Genomic DNA, 20,018 nt, shown 5'->3' with positions numbered 1-20,018 from the left:
TTTAAATAGAGAATAGAAGAAATTATGAAGCGGACGAGAAAGACAGATGTGAATGCCTCAAAGGTAGTCCCCATGCTCCTACTAGCAGTGTATAAGAATGCCTCTTGTTTCACATTATTGCCGAGTTTTTCACTTTACCCAATCTGGTGGTAATGAAATAAAGTATTACATTTGCATTTCCCTGATTATTGACAAGGTTGACCATGTTTTCATATCTTTAGTTAGCTCTCATGTTTTCTTTTGTGTGAAATGTTTTTTTTCGATCTTTTGCCCAAGACTTTTGGGTTGATTTGTCTCATTTGTAGTTCTTTAAATGTTATAGATACTGCTTCTTTTTTGGTTATGTGTTGCAGATATCTTCCCCCAGTTTACAGCTTATCTTTCTTTTTCTTTTTTTCTTTTTTTGTTTGTATACAATGTGTAATGATCAAATCACGATAATTAGCAAATCCATCACCTCAGATGCTGATCATTTTTCTCTTCTCTTTTTTTTTTTTTTTTTTTTTTTTTGAGACAGAGTCCCGCCCTGTCACCCAGGCTAGAGTGTAGTGGTGTGATCTCAGCTCACTGCAACCTCCACCTCCTGGGTTCAAGTGATTCTCCTGCCTTAACCTCCTGAGTAGCTGGGATTACAGGGGTGCACCGCCATGCCTAGCTATTTTTGTATTACTAGTAGAGACAGGGTGACAGGGTGTCACCATGTTGGCCACACTGGTCTCGAACTCCTGACCTCAGGCGATCCACCCGCCTTAGCCTCCCAAAGTGCTGGGATTACAGGTGTGAGCCACCGTGCCCAGCCAGCTTATCTTTTCTTAATGTTGTCCTCTTCTGGATAGAAGCTTCTGATTTTTTGTTTTTTTTTTTTTTTTGAAATAGTCTTACTCTGTCACCCAGGCAGGAGCACAGTGGTGCAGCCTTGGCTCACTGCAACCTCCACCTCCCAAGGTCAAGTGATCCACCCATCTCACCCTTCCAAGTAGCTGAGACTACAGGTGCACGCCACCACACCTGGCTAATTTTTTATTTTTTTGTAGAAACAGGATTTTGCTGTTTCTAAAACTCCTGGGCTCAAGCAGTCCACCCGCTTCAGCCTCCCAAAGTGCTGGGATTTCATGCTTGAGCCACCATGCCCTGCATTCTGATTTTAATATTGTTGAATTGACCAGTATTTTCTGATGACTAATGAAGTCAAGCACCTTTTCATAAATGCTTACTGGCCTGTTGGAGATTCACTTTGGTGAAGTACCTTTTCAAGTCATTTGCCCATTTTCCTATTTTGTCACCTGCCTTTTTCTGATTGAATTGTAGGCATTTTTACCTACACTGGTTAGGAGTCCTTTGGAGATATGTATATATATTGCAGGTATCTTCTTCCATGCCATAGTTTGCCTCACACTCTCCTAATGTCTGTTGATGAACCAGACGTAAGTTCTTCATTTTAACAAGCTTAAATTTATCATTTTTTTTCCCTTATAGTGAGTGTTTTTGTGGTCTGTTTCATAATTATTTACCTACCCCAATGTCATGTCTTTTGATGGAGCACATGTAGTCAAGGCCTTTTTCCTCCAGATTCTGTGCTTTTTACATTCTGTGCTATAAGACTGATATTTTGTCTGTTTGCAATTACCCAGTTGTGGTCATTTACATTAAGTGACATGAGAATTTAGAGTAGAAATGTCATTTCCAAAAAGTGCTGGGAGTCATCATGTCAAAGTTCATTCAACTCATTAGGAGTTTTGCCTCAAGCAGCAACCTAAGGCTGGGTGCAGTGGCTCACATCTGTAATCCCAGCACTTTAGGAGGCCAAGGCAAGAGGAGCTCTTCAGCCCAGGAGCTCAAGACCAACCTGGACAACATAGTGTGAGAACTTGTCTCTATAAAAAAAAATTAAAAATTAGCCAGGTGTGGTGGCATGCGTCTGTAGTCCCAGCTGCTTGGGAGGCTGAGACAGGAGGATCACTTGAGTCCCGAATTTTGAGGCTGCAATGAGCTATGATCGTGCCACTGCACTCCATCCTGGGCAACAGAGTGAGACTTTGTCCCCCCACCAAAAAAAAAAAAAAAAAAAAAAAAAACAGCAGTCAAAAACATTTTAGCTATTCACTGACTAGTCCCATCCCGCCTTAGTTAAGGTTCTGAGCAGGCAGAGAACAAATGCCAACACAAAGCTATAGTCCCTTGGCTCCTGCCCAGGGAAATCTTTCATTCTTGAGTGTCTTCCTAGCCAGAAGACACAGCTACGGGCACCTGTCCCTATCCTCTGTAGATTCTTGGGGCCAGTTAAAAGAGGTTAGATTTTTTTACCTTTTTGTTGAAATGACAAAAGTTAGCCATCAATCCAGCTTTGAAGCAGACTTCGTTGACATTCTAAACCAGGATGATTGAATATTAGTCATAATCAAGATTTCCTTTTTTAATCATAGGTCACAGAAACATCCAGCCATGACATATATGAAGAGGCTGAGGCTGACAACGAAGAAAGCGACAAGGACTCATTGAATGAAATGTTTCCATCAGGTTAGTCACAATTTAGGAGCTAGACTGCTTAGGTTCATATCCAGGGGCTCCTCTGCTTTTGAGCTGTGTGGCTTTGGGCAGGTCACTTAACCTTTCTGTGCTGAGTTTTTCCCATCTGAAAAAGGGGAAGCCAATGTCCTTTTCCTAGAGTGGATATGAGATTTCAGTGAGGTAAATCCATGTAATGCTAAAAACAGTGTCTGACACATAAACTCTCAATAAATAACAGCTGCTGCTGCTTATTATTTTAAAGATCATGCTAATAGACTGTAGACAGCAGCTCTTTCTCAGTTGAATGTGAGGATTGCCAGCATTTCAGAGCTCAACTCCTCAAGGCATCCATGATTGACCACAGGTGGAATTCCACTTTCCACTTCATTAAGAAAAATTGAATGCTTTCTCAAATGTCTGGACTCCCTTACAAGTAGGAACCACTTTGTAGTAACAGTAATTGCCATTTGAGAAAACATTATTTGTCCATATTTTTCCCGCCAGTGGATATTGAACAGGAAAGTCAGGTCCTCTACTAGGTGCTGGGAATGAAGGGGTGAAAAGACAAGGCCTGAGCTTGAAGGAGCTATAGCCAGTGGGAAGACAAACGTATGAGCAAACCATAATACTGCCACAAGATGACTGGGTTGAAAGAAGTTTGGTGAAAATACAATGAGAACATAGCAGTAAGAGCCCCTCAGTCTGCCTTAGGGCATTGAGGAAAGCCGAAGGTAGGAGGTAACATTAGAGGTAAGATGAGGCCGGGCGGTGGCTCACGCCTGTAATCCCAGCACTTTGGGAGGCCAAGGTGGGCGGATCACGAGGCCAGGAGATCAAGACCATCCTGGCTAACAGGATGAAATCCCGTCTCTACTAAAAATACAAAAAATTAGCCAGGCGTGGTGGCGGGCGCCTGTAGTCCCAGCTGCTTGGGAAGCTGAGGCAGGAGAATGGTGTGAACCTGGGAGGCGGAACTTGCAGTGAGTGAAGATCGTGCCTCTGTCCCAAGAAAAAAAAAAAATTAGAGGTAAGACGAAATGCATAAACAGAATTGGCTAGGTGAGTGATCAGGGGAGGGGCGAGAATCTGGAGCAGTCTTATCTCTGGTTGTTATTCTTTCCTAGCAAAGGAAAAAGGACAGATTCCTTAATGGTAGCCTCTTGGTGCCTCCAGGGCAGGGTGAGTGTGTGTGCTGAGCAGTGGCCCGAGACATGGCTCGGGAAACTCTGTGACTGCTGGGCCTGCCTCCCGGGAGTACTGCTGCTTGACTCTTCCTGCCTTCAGGCAGGCGATACCCACTCCTCATCCCATCAGGATCACAGCCTTCACTTTTTCTTGAATTCGTTATTGAAACTCCATATTTAATTGTGTTATTTTTTTTCTAGCCATTCTAAATGGCACAGGCTCACCTCCCAAATTTAAAATACCGTTCAACAATGCCAAGAAAATGACACACAAGCTGGTATTTCTAGAAGACGGTTCCAGCCAGGTCCGTAAAGAGCCAAAAACATATTTTAATGGTGATTTGAAAAACTTCAGACAAAAAAGCATGAAAGACACTTCAACACAGGAAGTAGTTTCAAGGTGAGTCACTTAGTCAGCTTATCTAAATAAACTTGGCAGGATTATGATTGACATTCTTAGAATGCTAAATAATATGATCTCTTGTGCTCTTAGTTTTTACCAAACACCATGTCACGTATTTGACTTAACAGAAATAAACTCATCCCCACAACAGCCTTGCTAAGTAAAGATCATCATCCCCATTTATAAAGACAAGGAGACTGAGGTACAGAGAGGGTAGGGGCTTTATTTGCCCAATATCCTGCTATTAAAGGGCAGAGCCCAAATTCAATTCCAGATACATCTGGCCCCAAACTTTACTTTCGTTCACATTGGTTAATGTTATCTCATGAAGTTGGGCAAGAAGACATTTGTGGAGTGATTGCAATATACCAGGCATTTTATATTACCTATTTCAATTATCAACACAACTCTGAGTGTGACAGTAATATCCTCATTTTATTATTATTTTTTTTTATTTTATTTTTTTAAGAGATGAGGTTTCACCAGATTGGCCAGGCTGGTCTTGAACCTCTTGGGCTCAAGTGATCTGCCCACCTTGGCCTCCCAGAGTGCTGGGATTACAGGCATAAGCCACCACGCCCGGCCATAATATGCTCATTTTCAGTGTAAGGAAACAAGGTCAGAAGTTAGGTCAGGAGAGCAGGAACTGATTCATGGAAAGGAACGCTACATGGCCTGAGAAGACGTTCACCTGCAAGGCCCACAGGAACAGGAGTCTGCTGAGAGGTGTGATGATGTGGAAGGAGCACTAGAGCTAGAGGACCCGTACCAGTTCTGTTACTACACCTCACTGGCCCATCCTTGACCAATCTAAGGGAGGGACAGGGTTTCTGGAGTCCTGCGTGCTTAGCTGCTCCTACTCCTGGTGCTTCCGTGGGACCTAGGGCTTTCTGGAATACAGTTTGAAAATCAGTGTGTCCTGTGATCTCTAGGGTTCCTTTCAGTCATCCTGTTCTATGATTCTGAAATGTTTTTTAATTCCAAGGCATTTCTTAGAAGTTAATCAAAAGACAAAGCTGCTTTTAGGCCAGAGCCTTGGTTTGGGAATAATTGGGATTCTAACCAAACTGTCTCTTTCCAGACCATCTTCCAAAAGAATGACCAGTCACACAACAAAAACCAGAAAGGCAGATGAAACCAACACCACCAGCAGATCCTCTGTTAGTATGAATTATGAGCAGCAGTGTATCTGTGACAAGATCACCAACATTGTAAGTCGCAGAACTATCTTTGTCACATTTTTCTCCTGACAGGCACAAACAAAATCTGAAGGATTCCATGACATCTCGCCAAAGTCCCCAGACACCTTTAGACGATAAGAGAAGAAGCAAACCTGTTTCTCCTCATTAGGGTAAGGCCTCATCTCATCCACCTTTTTCTTGAAAGGCAGTTGACCCCAAACCCCACTCCCCTCCTTCTAGCTGTTCCAGGGCAATCTTTGCACCATATAGCTTTGGAAGAGAAGAAGACAATTGTGGGTCTGCAGGAATGATGTGAGAGTCTTCCATTAAGTTGGTTTTGAGAGAATAGAGAGTAGATGACTTGATTCTAATTTTTATGTCCCACATTTCATGCCAGATATAAAAAATAAGTTTTGGCCAGGTGCAGTGGCTTACACCTGTAATCCCAGCACTTTGGGAGGCCAAGGCAGGCAGATCACTTGAGGTCAGGAGTTTCAGACCAGACTGGCCAACATGATGAAACCCCATCTCGGCCGGGCGTGGTGGCTCAAGCCTGTAATCCCAGCACTTTGGGAGGCCGAGACGGGTGGATCACGAGGTCAGGAGATCGAGACCATCCTGGCTAACACGGTGAAACCCCATCTCTACTAAAAAATACAAAAAACTAGCCAGGCGAGGTGGCGGGCGCCTGTAGTCCCAGCTACTCAGGAGGCTGAGGCAGGAGAATGGCATGAACCCAGGAGGCGGAGCTTGCAGTGAGCCGAGTTCTGGCCACTGCACTCCAGCCTGGGCGACAGAGTGAGACTCCGTCTCAAAAAAAAAAAAAAAAAAAAAAAAAAACAAAACCCCATCTCTACTAAAAATACAAAAATTAGCCAGGTGTGATAATGCATGCCTGTAATCCCGACTACTTTGGAGGCCGAGGCAGGAGAATCACTTGAACCCAGGAGGCAGAGGTTGCAGTGAGCTGAGATTGTGCCACTGCACTCTAGCACTGTAGCCTGGGTGACAGAACAAGACTCTGTCTCAAAAAAAAAAAAAAAATGTTCTTTTCAAACTTGCATCCCAGACTCCTCTGAGCTCCTGGTCTGCTGGTTGCTTGGCAAGCACACAGACAGTTGATTAGGGCAGAAGGTTAGGGAAGTCTTCAGAATAAGCCTCAACCTGTGTTTCCAAAACCAGAAGCCTCTTGTTTTTCTTTCCTTGAGAAGTTCTCTTTGAAATTGAGAAGCACCTTGGGCCTGGTTGGGGACTGGGGAAGTGAAGGACATTTATAGGACCAGTGTGTCAGCAACTCCAGAGGGGCTGCTGAGGGTCCTGGGCATGTACCCTGAAGGGAGGCCAGGGACAAGTTGCTGTGAGACTAGCATCTTCTCTACTAATCTTTCTTTTATTTTTCCCTCTAGTCAGATATGTAAACCTTACTCAGCCTGGGAGATGAATACATCTTCCACTCTGGATAACTCAACTCTTGGGCCCATCAGTCCTCAAATTTTTCTGCTTCTGACTTGAACCTGGTAAAGGAAGTAACACCGAAAAATTGAAAGAAACTGTCAAAAGATCACCTTGATGTATATCTCAGAATATGTTAAAAATCATGTTGTTCTCTTGTGTCTAAGCAAGAGCTCTAAGTAAAGAGTTGTTTTTGTTTTCTTTGGAAAATCACCATTGTCTCTTATTCTTGTGTTGTCCTACCAATGTGTTTGCTGGAGCGAGTGCATCAAGGATGCTTTCCTGAAAGTGTAATTGTGGAGTTTCTAGAAGAATATGATTGCAGAACTAATTCTCTTTCAGTTTATATTTGAAATCTTAAAGTAATGCTTTTTCTTTTTCTTTCTCTTTTACTTTTTTTTTTTTTTTTTTTTTTTTGAGACGGAGTCCTGCCCTGTCGCCCAGGCTGCAGTGCAGTGGCGCAATCTCCGCTCACTGCACCCTCCGCCTCCTGGTCTCAAGCAATTCTCCTGTCTCAGCCTCCCCAGTAGCTGGGATTACAGGCATGTGCCACCACACCTGGCTAATTTTTTGTATTTTAGTAGAGATGGGGTTTTACCATGCTCACCAGGCTGGTCTTGAACCCCTGGCCTCAAGTGATCCACCTGTCTTGGCCTCCCAAAGTGTTGGGATTACAGGTGTGAGCCACTGGGCCCAGCCAAGTAATGATTTTTCTGTGTACCAGTGACAATTTTGACAGCTAAAACCTCACAGTTGATCTTGTAGAGAACATAATAGATTATGCAAGGGCCGCAGGATCACTCACAAGAGCTGTGTCAGATTGTTTCTAATATAAAAATACCAAAGGTTGCAAAATCCAATAAATTGTATTTTACCATGATATATGTATATTTTTAACTCTACCCATTTGTGCCAGTGAGTACACAGGCACCAATAGCCTCAAATGCTGGGAGTCCTGTAAAGCCCCATCTTGGAACAGTCAGCACCTTTCATGCTCTTGTCAGTGTTTCCTTTTGAAGAACATATTGGTGTTTATCTACAGAAACATATATTATTTTCATTGTGTACATAAAGGAGTACATGGCTCTTGTCCCATGGGGTATGTTTAATTCCTCGAAATGTTTAATGTTTAAAGTATTTTTCGGCCTGTACTCTCCAGTTCTGTCGTTGAGTATATACTCAGGCTTGAGATATAACCAAATTTTGCTTGCCTTTCTCTAGCCACTGGCTGCCAGTGAGTCCGCGTGATGGGCACACAGAAATGCACACAGATGTACATACACGTATGTATGCACACACAGTATTATGATTCCATAAAATTCAAATGCAGATTAATTCTAATAATGAGTTTTCAGTGTTGAATTGCAAATAGTCCGAAGCAGGCCAGTGTTCCTTCTGGCTGCCAGTCCTGGATTAGTAAAAGGAGGTAATTCTTTCAGATTCCCTGGTTCTTTGCCACTCAGAGTATTGTACTTTTGATATAGAATAGAGAAAGTTACCTTTGGTTTAAAAACTATTTTTATATACTAGGTCTTTCATGTATAACACAGAGACAATCATCCTAACAAAAGAGTTTGTTATTTTTCTGCACAAATATCATGTGTTGAAATACCGTTACAGTTCCATATAAATGTGTGCTATATAAAATAAACTTTGCAGATAAAACAAGGGTTTTTTCATTATAATACTCAAAAAAGTGTACTGGTGGTGGTACAAAGGCAACACCAATTGTTGGCCAAGCTACGAACACAAGCAGCCAGCAAATTCAATGAACAGGAATCGAATTCTCTGATTTCCCTCTTCATCCAGTTGGTGATTTGGCAGAGTTCCACTTCTGGAATAGAAAGACGTGAGTTTGTTTGTTTGTTTGTTTGTTTGTTTTACAGACAAGGTCTCACTCTGTGGCCAAGGCTGGAGTGCAGTGGCACAATCATAGCTAATTGCAGCCTCAAACTCTGAGGTTCATAGTCCTCCCACCTCAGCCTCCTGAGTAGCTGGGACCACAGTCATGGCACCATACCTAGCTTCTCTCTCTCTCTCTCTGTCATCTTCCTTTTTTTTTTTTTTTTTTTTTTTTTTCTTTGAGACGGAGTCTTGCCCTGTCACCCAGGCTGATCTTGAACTCCTGGCCTCAAGTGATCTTCCTGCCTCAGCCTCCAAAAGTGCTGGGATTACAGGCATGAGCCACCACACCCAGCCTAGATGTGAGTTTTCAAGCTCTGGTTGTCTTCCTGCAATTATTTCAGTGCTTGTTACTTTTCCCTGTGATGGTTCTCTTGTGTAAGTTGAGGCTTATTACTACAGTATCTTTTGAATTTTTTTTTTTTAATTTCTTGTTTTTTTCTTGCCCTGTTTTATAGGGCTGATCTTGCTTTTTTTATCCTAATAAAAATCGTATAACCTAAAAGTAACCATTTTAAAGTGGATATTCACAAGGCTGTGCAGCTATCCAATACCACTATCTAGTTCTGCAGCATTTTCATCACCCTGAAAAGAAAATCTGTGCCCTTTAAGCAGTTACTCCCCTTTCCCTCCTCCCCTCGCCCCTTTAATTCTCACATTTGGTGCTCACCTTGGATGAGGAAAACCCTCTTGCTTTGAAAAGTCTGGGCGTGCATGCTCAGGTGGTTAATTGTGCTCTTTTATATACTCATCTCTTGACATCACTGTTACTGTGAATGGCAAAACAAATATTCTGATCTGCCTGTGAGTGTTTAGTTTCCAATTTTAAATCATGCTTTACTCCAGCAGTCCCCAACCTTTTTGGCACCAGGAACTGGTTTTGTGGAAGACAATTTTTCCATGAACCTTTGGTGGGGATGGTGCGGTGGTTTTAGGATGATTCAAGTGCATTTCTGTTATTACATTGTAATATATAATGAAGTAATTATACAACTCACCATAACGTAGAATCAGTGGGAACCCTGAGCTTGTTTTCCTGCAACTAGACGGTCCCATCTGGGGATGATGGGAGACAGTGACATCATCAGACATTAGAATCTCATGAGGAGCGCACAACCTAGATCCCCCACATGCGTGGTTCACAATAGGGTTCTCACTTCTATGAGAATCTAATGCCGCTACTGCTCTGACAGGAGGCCGAGCTCAGGCGGCAATGCAAGTGATGGGGAGCCACTGTAAATACAGATGAAGATTTGCTCTCCTGCCACTCAACTCCTGCTCTGTGACCCAGTTCCTAACAGGTCACAGACCAGCACCAGTCCGTGGCCCGAAGGTTGGGGACCTCTGCTTTACTAGGTTTTGTTTTTGATAAGGCAAGGTCCTTGTTTATCCCCAGTCTTTGGGGTCTGGTGCTTATGAGAATGATGGTAGCCATTCCCCCACTGAACATGCTAGAGCATTCTATATACTTTTGAATCAGCACAAACTAGGCACATCCTATTCTTGTCAAACATATCACCTCCCTGTGTCTCATCTGAGCTGGAAACTCTTCACTGCCAAGTTTGGCGCCAGGTCCTGTTGATCCAGCCATTGAAACTGTCTACCAGGATGTTCCTGTTTACAAGGCCAAGGTGATGGACATTGACCTAGCCTTCCCCTCGCGCATTGCTGCCTTGCATTTCCCATCCTGGTGTCCTCTACCCGGAGGGACAGACCCCTGGCCTCTACCAGCAGATTCTGCAGATCAGCGCATTTTCTATGCCTGTGTCATTGTAGACACTGCATGTGAAATGAAGTTTTTTAACTGCTCCAATCCCTCAAAACCACAAGAATGCAGTGTGAAATACCATAAAGAATGCCAGACAGGCCCCTGAAGACCTGAACCCAGCTGAGAGGGCTGCTAGCTCACGTGTGACATTATGCACGTTGTTGCTCTACTCTGATCCCTGTTCCTTGTCTGTCAAATGATGGGGCTGTGCTACAATCTCTGCAGCCTTTTCAGTTTTGAGACTCCACTGTTCTCAAACACCTGTAACTCCTTGGAGCCAGAGCCAGAGGGATCAGGAGGCATAAAACAGCAGCTAGGGCCAAGAAGCCAGAGCGCGGAGGCGGACTATGCATGACATTTTATCATGTCGGGGCAATTCCGTCATCTTCAGTGACCCCACCCCTCCAGTGCCTGGCCAGCCTGGTTGGTCGAAACAGGCCCCAAAACAGCCTCCTTGCCTTTGGTCCCCTCACCACTCCAGTTACAGTGTTTCCAGATGGGTCCTAGGTACCCATCTGATTCTAATTTCCCCAAATGTGTTGTAATCATTGCAGTTAGGTTTACATGTGCAATATGCCAGGTACTTGATAGGCATTTTCTTTTTTGTTTGTTTGTTTTGTTTTTTTGAGACAGAGTCTCACTCTGTTTCCCAGGCTGGAATGCAGTGGCGTGATCTCGACTCACTGCAACCTCCGCCTCCCAGGTTTAAGCGATTCATCCACCTCAGCCTCCTGAGTAGCTGGGACTACAGGCACGCGCCACAACACTTGGTTGATTTGTGTATTTTTAGTAGAGACGGGGTTTCACCATGTTGGCCAGGCTGGTCTCGAACTCCTGACCTCAGGTGATCTGCCCGCCTCAGCCTCCCAAAGTGCTGGGATTACAGGCGTGAGCCACTGCGCCCAGCCAGGCATTTTCAGTGCTCACAACAACTTTATGAGGTGTAGGTACTCATTTATGCCTATGAGGACACTGAAATTTGTGGAGAGCAGCGTTTGTTCCAGGTCACACAGCTGGAAAGAGGCAGAGCTGATATTCAAACCCAAGTTTGTCCCTCAAGCCAACACCCCACACTGCTTTGGGAGTGAACATAGTGTCTTGAGGCTTGCAGGGTAGGTCACAGACACCAGAGCAGTGTCTTTGGTGCTGGGGATGAAATATTTGTTGGCATTTACTGGGTGCCAGTCCCCTCACTAAGCACTTGTATTATGTCCCCAACATGGGATTCTGCAAAGTAGAAATTTTAGGTCTCACAGGTGAAGGATCAAGCTCAGAGAGGTTCACTTGCCCAAGGTCTCATGACTACAAAGTGGCAGAGCAGCCAGGATTTGAACCCTGGTAGCCTGGTGCCAGAGCCCACCCTGTTAATCACAAGTAGAGAGGTTCTTGATATTCTGATCCCATTCATTATGAGGGAGAAAATGTTTCTCTGCTGACAAACTGTTAAGTGGAAATTTACCCTCATTTCTCCTGAGCCTTATGTCACTTAAAATCACGTATTCAACAAACAAATGCCTTCTAAGTACTGAGCACTGTGCATGACGGTTTTATTGTGATGTGTCTTATTTTTACGACAATTTAGTGTCATGAGTGATATGCTAGAGGTGTGTCTAGGGTGTGGCTTGTCACTTATTAGCTGTGTGACCTTAGGCAAACTTCTTAACCTGTTTTCTCATCTGGGAAATGGGAGTGATGGTGCGTGTCGGCTCTGATGTGTGTAGGTGCTTCACAAGTTGCTGAAGTGTGAAGGACAGGCAGGCATCACAAAGCAAGCAATGGCTAGAAGCTGACTCCGGATAGACCTCAGTCTCCTGGGTGAGGAAGGTGGTGGAGGTGGTCTTGGGACTTTGGGCCAAGTGGCAGAGTGGTGGGACTGGGAATTTTAGGCCAGGGTGCTTTTCCTCAGCAGAGCTTGAGCCATCCACTCAGGTTTTGCAGGCCAAGCAGGCTAGAAGGGCAAAGGGATAACAGGAGTGAGGAGGGAAATGAATGAAATGCAGACCATAGAATCTAGGCAGATGGGGAGGGGCGTTAGGGTGGGAAGGGGCTGAGAAGGAGGGTGGACTGAGGACTGGAGGGCAAGGAACTGTCACAGTGAAGAAGAGTTCCAGAATGGGAAAGAGCACGTGGTTAGGCAGGGGAGCCTGTGTCTGGATGCTGAAGGCCCAGGGCTCAGCCGAAGTGGATCGAGAGCATAAGCCGGGGCCAAAGCCCTTCATGAAGGCAGGTGGGGCCCCCTCTCCCGGTGGGGCTCCTTTCCTTGCTGTAGCCTCAGGAACTCAGCCCACTCCTTTGGGAGCAGTGAGGGCAGCCACTTCCCATCCCCTGACCCAGCTTCATGTCCCTGGGGCCCCACATGACTAGACAGACTTCATCGGTTTCAAGGTTTTCATAGTCAATTTCTGCAAGGAAACACACACAAGCAGATGTGCCAGATTCCTAAAAGTGCTCACAGTTTCTTGCTGACAGGTTGTTCCCTTCTCAGAAGGCAAACATTAGCACCAAAGGGCTTCTGCCCTTTGCTTTTATTACCCTCAGCATGAGGCCCAGTTAAGACTAACACCTCCTCCTCCCACCCAGTTCTGCTTATAGGGGCCCTTATGGTCTGAAGCCCCTTCCACCGGGAGGAGAGTGCAGCAGACACCTGTTGCATGGGGCCTCTTGTGCTGTGCCGTAAGGGCCACGTGGGTGTAGACAGGTTGGATGACCCAAGAACACAAGAGGTGAAGAAAAGACACTAGTGTGTGGTGCTAGTCTAGAAGCAGTGGCAACTGGGGAGGCTCAATGCCGGGCCAACCCCTGCCTCTGCCCACAGCATCCCTGCATGTTCCCCCTAACTGAAGTGCATGGGTCCAAATGGGCAGCCTCCTTACTGAGCCACATCCACAAGAAGGAGCGAGGGTGTCATTCGGCTGGCAGGTGGAGGCAGCCACAGTTGAGATGGTCACGTTCAACCCGGACCCCGGGTTCCAGAGGGCACAAGGGGGAAGGCATAGCGAGGTAGCACCCAACAAACAGGGACCAAGATGGCTACTCAGTGCCATGCTTCATCGGGGATTCCCTCCCTAATTCCCTGGTCACATCAAACCAATTCATCCTTTTTCAGGGATGTGAAAATCTGGGAAATACTATTTTAGGTCAGAGTGGTTTCAGTTTTTATGTATTTATTTGTCAATCAAATGTGGTTTTTACAGGTTTGTTTGTAATTCCTATGTTCCGTGCACCTGCACTGAACTGAGTATATCCTGGAAGGAAAATAAGTCATTTGGGTTTCTGGATTAGGAGTATCACCTTATAGCGAGTCCACCAGGCAGAATGAAAAGACAGGAGACGGGTTATTCATATGCTGCTTTATTTCTGTAAGGATACACTGAAACGTTAGATGATAATAGCTAATGACAGAATGTAGAAATGAGGCATCAGCTTCTCTAACCACTCCTACAAGAATGTTAGTATGTATTGTCATTACATGTTTACTTTTGATATTGTCTCATTATACTATGTCATATAATAATGTAGAATACAGTAAGTAGGTGATCCTGCATTTCAGGTAAGCGGTAGGTGGAAATCCAGATTTCCTCTTGAGGAAAAGTCCTAGGAATCACAAGAGAAGGGACGTTGCAGTCCTCATTAACACATGGACAAAGAGCAGACAACTACTACTTTACAAGGGATTCAACTCGTCACTGTTGTGAAATGTCATATCCATGTTGATGGCAGCCCTGGCGCCTGCTCAACTCCCCCTCTAGAGTTTTGCGGTTACTTCTGTAGGATGAATTTCAACACTGCAGGAATATCTGAGGGGGCTAAAATATTTTCATGCAAGTTTCCAAACCCATAAACTATTTTGCTATCAATTAAAAATGTTAATTAAAAACAATAAAAAGGACAGCAGGGTTAGTTTTGTTAAGCTTCCAGAAGTATTCATTGTGACAATGTTCCTCTGAAACAGGCTCGTTTTCTCAGGTCTGTCTACACTTCCCAAATCACCTGCATGTTCCATGCTTTAAAGTAGGAACGCTCAGAAAACATGCCACACAGGGAAACCAAACGTTAGTACGGGGAAAGGTCAGTTTAGAATTACAGCTAAGTTCAAATGTTAATTTTCTGGAAATTCGTGTTAGTCATTTGAAAGCACAAAAGAACAGAAGGAAGGGCAGAGTTCTGATGAGGAAGTTAAACCATGCATGTCAGTAAGTTCTTTTCCTGCTCACAGAAGAGGGTGAGCAGTGAGTTGGAGCAGCCGCTGCAACTCTTGCATGTCGTGTGTCTACACGGTGGGTCCCAGCTGAGGCACAAGAGGCACCTCAGTGGGGGCTTTATCTCCTATGCTTCTTGCTTACATCACTAAGTGGCTAAATGATTAGCACTTCTCTGCTCTATGAGAAACATGCAGAAGAGTCAATCTACCTAAGTTTTCAATTTTAAATTGCAGTCAGACAGAAATTCACTTTGCTGCAGGGTTGCTTTTTACTAAATGCTAATATGATCACTGTGTGCCCTTATTTGAGTAATACTGTAAAATGGGAGAAAAGACGGAAGGAGAACTTTAAAGAGGGGAAGGACCACTCTTCCCCTATTGATGGTATAGGGCAGAAAGTAAGGACACAAAGAACGAGATTCAAATGCCATTTTACAGGACAGGAGCCCCTGTCAGTTTACAGCTTTTTGGCACAGTCGGGGCAATACACTTGCTCCTGGTGGAAAACAAAGCGCTTGTTGGCCAGATTCACGGAGCATTTTTTGCAGTGGAAGCAGTAGTCGTGCCAGGATTGTCCTTCATAGGCCACCACACTGGAGCCTTTACCAAACCCTGGGGAAAAAAAAGAAAAAAAAAAAAAAAAGAAAGAAAGAAAACAAGAAAAACAGCTGAATGAATACAGGTGAGGAAGCCACGATTCAGAGAGATAAAATGACGACCTGCCCCACTCACAGACTGACAAGCACGCAAGAGCCAGTGTCTGCCTGGCTCCCAGACCCCCTCCTCCACTCCATCGTGCACAGTCCCCCAAGCCGCCATTGTCCCCCATGCCGCCGCAACCCTGCTATGGCTCTCAAAGACCTGAGAAGATGCCGGAGCCCGGCCAAGGGCTTCCCTGATGTAACGACCCCACACGTTCCCATGCCACCGCGCTATTGCCCTGTGACGCGCACCGACCTCCCAGCATAACCAGTTTCTTTGATTTAGGTCAGGGCCATGACATCAAAGTGGCCACCAGGAGGCAAACTTGGGCTGTTCGTAGGGTGTGCACTTACCGGGCCTCGAGGAGCTGCTAAGCTTCGATTTTTTCTATAAAGAACCACCACCCACGAGGGACAAGTCCTCTCTCCACCCGGATGCCTGCCCCGGAGGTTGGCGCTGGGAAACAGGGTGAGAGGCAAGCGTTTCCCGTGGCACACTGGGGGCTTCCTAGCTTTAGAGACTGGGTGGCTCACTCTTGACACAGTCCTTTTCCCTGAGGATGGCAAAAGTCTTCTCAAATGTACATTTCAAGGCTCCCCGGGAAGATGGGAAAATTGGAGGCAAGGGAAAGGGCCCAGGGCACGTGGATCGCGGCCGCGAGATGAGGAATGAAGTGATTAGCTTTGCTGATCGCAAAAACAAATAAACAGCAAACCAAAAAACAACAAAAAAAAAGAAACCCTGCCAACAGGCATCTCTGAACTAGCCTTCAAATATGGGGTATGACAATCCCAGATTATCACTCTTCGGCCTCCCTTCCCCCTTCCCCTTCCCCACCTCCCCCACCCCCCTTCTTTCTACCCTCCTCCCACCCCTCCCTGCAGAATCCCCCTGCAAAGTGGCAGTGCCTGCCGGTGTTGGCCGGCAGGTGTCAGGCTTGTGAACTTCCGGCATTGTTAGTCAACAGTCAGGAAGTGTTGTGTATTGCAAAGGCTAACCTGGCCTGGGGACGAATCCAAACTCTTGGGGGGCCTTTGGGACCACAATAGCAGGGGAGAAGGGCATACTCTGGGGGCCTTTGTGGATGAAACCGACGACAGGAAAATGAGAGATGGTTACCATGCGCAAAACCTAGCCTGGCAGACTTAGCAAGGACTCTTTAGCCTACCAGTGATGGGGTTCTTGCATCCAGCACACTTCTTGGCCACAAAGTTCTTGTAGCAATCCACGCAGTAATACTGGTCCTCCACAGCGGTGAAACGCTGCCCAGCCAGCTTCTTAGAGCAGGTAACACACACAAAGCAATCGGCATGCCAGGGCTGATCCTGGTAAGTGATTCCTCCAGATGTGATGGCCTAGACCAGGGAGTGTAGCACCGGATTCAGATTCAACAACCATTTTGTTGAATGCCTACTGCGTGCCAGGCACTGTGCTGGGCGCTTTGGTATACAATATCTCATTTAATCTCCACAACGGCCATGGGAGGCAGGGGCTATTATTATCCCCACTTTACAGATGAAGACACCAAGGCTCGGAGAAAGTGAGCCCCTATGTGAGGTTACACAACCCCTTAGTGGTGGAGGCAGGCCTCTGGAGCCAGGGCTGCCCAGCTCAGCATGCCGTACGGGCTACCCACACCACCGGGCTGAGGATGCATACCGACAGCCTAAGACTTGGCTTCGGCACTGCTTCCTAATCCACGATCTCCTCATCTGTAAAACGGGAATAATAATTCCTACGTCACAGGGCTGTCATGAGGATGGAATGGGATAGTGTGTGTGGAAGTGCTCTGCAAACTGTCAAACACTTCTAGAAACAACGGTCAATGCAGAACTCCCTTGAAAGCATACCTTGTTGCACTTCACGCAATGCTTGGCAAACTTGGTCTCATGGCAAGTCACGCAGTAGAAGTCCTCCCCTTTAGGGAAGAAGCTTCCAGTCCCGATGACTTGCTTGCAGTTACTACAGGTGAAGCAGTCTTTGTGCCAGACGGTCCCCTTGTACTCCACGTTTTGATCTCCTGCAGGGGGAAGCAATTGGATAGCCCCACTGACAGGCTCTGCAGGGGGCTGCATCCACTCAGCTCCCCTCCCCAGGCCCTCCAGAGGTGAGGGGATGCAGGCCCTGCAGTTACTGGCCTCACACCTCCAACTAACCTACCTGTGTTCTACTTATGCTTGTGCCAACCCAGGATTTCTGTCATGGGTGGGGACCCCAGCATTATTGTTTTAGGATCCGGTGCCTGTATGCCCCACTCCCCCACCTCTATACCCTGCGTGCACTTAGACATTAAATCAGGGACTACATGGCCCAGAATGACACCCTGAGGAAGAAGCATGCTTTCATCACTTACTACGCCCAAATGAGAAAGCGCTACATACTGTTCACTTCATTCTCTTGCCACAGGCTGTTCTCGCCAGTGTTCTTTAGTCTCCGAGTGTGTGCGTGTGTGCGAGCATATATGTGTACGCATATATACGTGTATGTATATGTGTACATATATATGCTAATATCTCAAAGCAGCTCAGAGCAACGTTAGCCCCACCGTGTTAAGCAAGCCCACATCACGTCTGCCCTCAGGGCCTCCTCCCTGGGAACCCGGGGTGGGAAGGAGGCAGTACCTGCCACAATGGCCTTGAAGCACCCCTTGCACTTGGGGGAGTCCTCCCGAGTGGTGCACTTGTTGCACAGGATCTTGTTGTCCTTGGCCACAAAGGTCTCATTGGCCAAGGGGTGAAGGCACTTGGCACAGCGGAAGCAGGTGTCGTGCCAGAAGCGGTTCTTATAGTGCACCTCCTGGAAACCAAGCAGACAGGGTGGGCCACATGAGGGGTGCTGGGGGTGGCAGCAGGAGCCCTCCCATAAGGCTGATTTCCCTGGGACTGACTACCGAGATGACACAGTCCCTTACACCTAGGGACTGCCCCACAGTGACTGTTCTTATGAGTGATAGGAGGGACGCTGAGATGAGGATAAAAATCTCACAATTCTTGAAATATTTAGAATGCAATCAGAAGAGCTGGCAATGGCCTTGTCACCCATCCAGTCAAGCCCCACATTAAACAGCTTGGGCCACTGTGGCCTGGGGAGTGGAGGCGGCTTCCTTGAGGCCTCAAGGTGGCTGCAGTGATGCTGGGAAATCCTAACGGCCAGCTGCTGCTGCCATGATTGTGGGTAAAGGACACTCTGAAGCCCAGCCCTTCCCACTGGCACGTGGGGATGCCCATTACCTTGGAGTCCGCACCGATGGGCTTGCGGCATTCCACACAGGTGTTGGCACAGAACTTGTCAAAGCATTTCAGGCAGCAGTGGTGGCCATCCTTTTGCACATACTTCTTCCCCTGCAAGGGGTCCCTGCAGTAGTGGCAGTCAAACTTCTCCGCCATGGTGCCCACCTTATAGCTGGAGGGACCTGCGGGGGCAAGCAGGCAGGACAAATGACCACTGGAAATGCCCCAGCACCCTGAGCAGTGGCTCCCAGAGGCACCTGCGCAATGCTACCTTGGAGTTCATGGGTCTGGGGACCAGGACCCAGCTTTCCCTTCAGCCCAGCTGACGACCAGGCACCAAGACAACAGATACTTCACTGTGATTCCAGGAACAAAAGTGCCCCGCGGGGCCAGAAGGCCGATGGCTAGTGATTCCCTTGGGGAGATGATAGAAGCCCCTGCTCAGATATACCAACTGTGCTGATTCACAAAAGACACGGAGCGGGGCAAGTGGAACAGAGCCTGTGTTGGCCGAGTCACCGGATAGGGGACAGGATGCTGGGAGGTATGGCTGAGCAGTCCTATTGTGCTATTGAGCAGTGACCCAATGGAGTGGAGGGGGTGTGATGGGGCAGGCAAGAAGCAGTTGTTTTATACAAAGGAAGAGTGTGGGGCAGAGGCTCAAAGGGGTACAGAAAAGCAGGAGCCCCGCCTGCAGGCAGCAGCTTCTCTAAGACCACCATGTGGTCATCAAGAAGCCTCTCGGCCCGCTTTCAGCTCTTCCTCCGTCACTTTTTAGGGAGGGTAGTATCCTCTGGAGGCCTCCCGTTCCTCCTATCTATAACATTCTATTCATCAGAATAGAAACTGACAGCTCATTCTATACCACACCAGGCACCTAAGCAATCCTTGTTAATTTGTTTAACGTGTTTAAATTTACTTGCAATCTAGCAGAAAAGTGTTAAATCCCTGAATAGATCCTAAAGAGTTTTGTCCAAGACAGTTTACTGACTTTTGAGGGCAGAGCAATATAGCGCAAGAGAGGACTTACATAAACGGCACTGTCAATTGGCACAGGCAAGTTTGGCAACCTTGAATTATTTGTCATAGTCACGGGTGGCTTTGTGACCAAAATCAAACCCCTGCTTGAGTCAAGCAAGTGAGAATCAATATGCTCACAGAAGTGTAACCAGTAGTACCATTTGGGATATTTGCTGTCTTAAAAATTATAATCTTAAAATAGAGTCTGGAAAAAATTATTCCAAGAATCCCTTCCACTCCCTCCGTATGAACAGCCCGTTTTCCCTCCCTGGTCCCCTCCCCGGCTGTGGCCCTAGACAACACGCCTGCAATCCCAAGCATTACTGAAGCACTCTGCGGCTCCCTTTGCCAAGGCATTTCCTATAGAATCCTGCCACCAAAAAGGTACCAAATATGAGTTTCTATTAGCTTTCAACTTCTTTAAACACATGCTAATTTGTTCCTCTCCCCCTGAAAAAGAAATTTAC

The 20,018-nt window shown here is 46.4% G+C and overlaps 2 protein-coding genes across 10 annotated transcripts in view; one reads left to right on the top strand and one right to left on the bottom strand.

Annotated features, from left to right (window-relative positions):
• MAP7D3 (MAP7 domain containing 3) overlaps positions 1–8,393 on the top strand; it is a 195,566-nt gene extending 187,173 nt beyond the window's left edge. For 4 of the 5 annotated variants that reach the window (XM_050777203.1, XM_050777202.1, XM_050777201.1 and 1 more), the window contains 6 exons: positions 10–63; positions 2,424–2,517; positions 3,894–4,092; positions 5,177–5,255; positions 5,349–5,446; positions 6,683–8,393. In XM_050777203.1, the coding sequence (XP_050633160.1) occupies positions 10–63; positions 2,424–2,517; positions 3,894–4,092; positions 5,177–5,255; positions 5,349–5,414 (492 nt within the window). In that variant the 3' untranslated portion in view covers positions 5,415–5,446; positions 6,683–8,393. The remainder of the gene's footprint in view (positions 1–9; positions 64–2,423; positions 2,518–3,893; positions 4,093–5,176; positions 5,256–5,348; positions 5,447–6,682) is intronic. The other variant, XM_050777199.1, reaches the window with a different exon arrangement.
• Positions 8,394–13,733: 5,340 nt separating this feature from the next.
• Positions 13,734–20,018, bottom strand: part of FHL1 (four and a half LIM domains 1) — a 67,918-nt gene continuing 61,633 nt past the window's right edge. For 2 of the 5 annotated variants that reach the window (XM_050777192.1, XM_050777193.1), the window contains exons 2-7: positions 18,532–18,713; positions 17,923–18,097; positions 17,152–17,321; positions 16,470–16,656; positions 15,655–15,854; positions 13,734–15,211 (exon numbers count right to left, since the gene is read on the bottom strand). In XM_050777192.1, the coding sequence (XP_050633149.1) occupies positions 15,128–15,211; positions 15,655–15,854; positions 16,470–16,656; positions 17,152–17,321; positions 17,923–18,097; positions 18,532–18,713 (998 nt within the window). In that variant the 3' untranslated portion in view covers positions 13,734–15,127. The remainder of the gene's footprint in view (positions 15,212–15,654; positions 15,855–16,469; positions 16,657–17,151; positions 17,322–17,922; positions 18,098–18,531; positions 18,714–20,018) is intronic. The other 3 variants (XM_050777196.1, XM_050777194.1, XM_050777195.1) reach the window with 2 other exon arrangements.

The sequence above is a fragment of the Macaca thibetana genome, chromosome X (assembly GCF_024542745.1).
Source record: "Macaca thibetana thibetana isolate TM-01 chromosome X, ASM2454274v1, whole genome shotgun sequence".
NCBI lineage: Eukaryota > Metazoa > Chordata > Mammalia > Primates > Cercopithecidae > Macaca > Macaca thibetana.
Note: the sequence above shows the minus strand (reverse complement) of the source record. Positions and strands in the feature narration are given on the sequence as shown.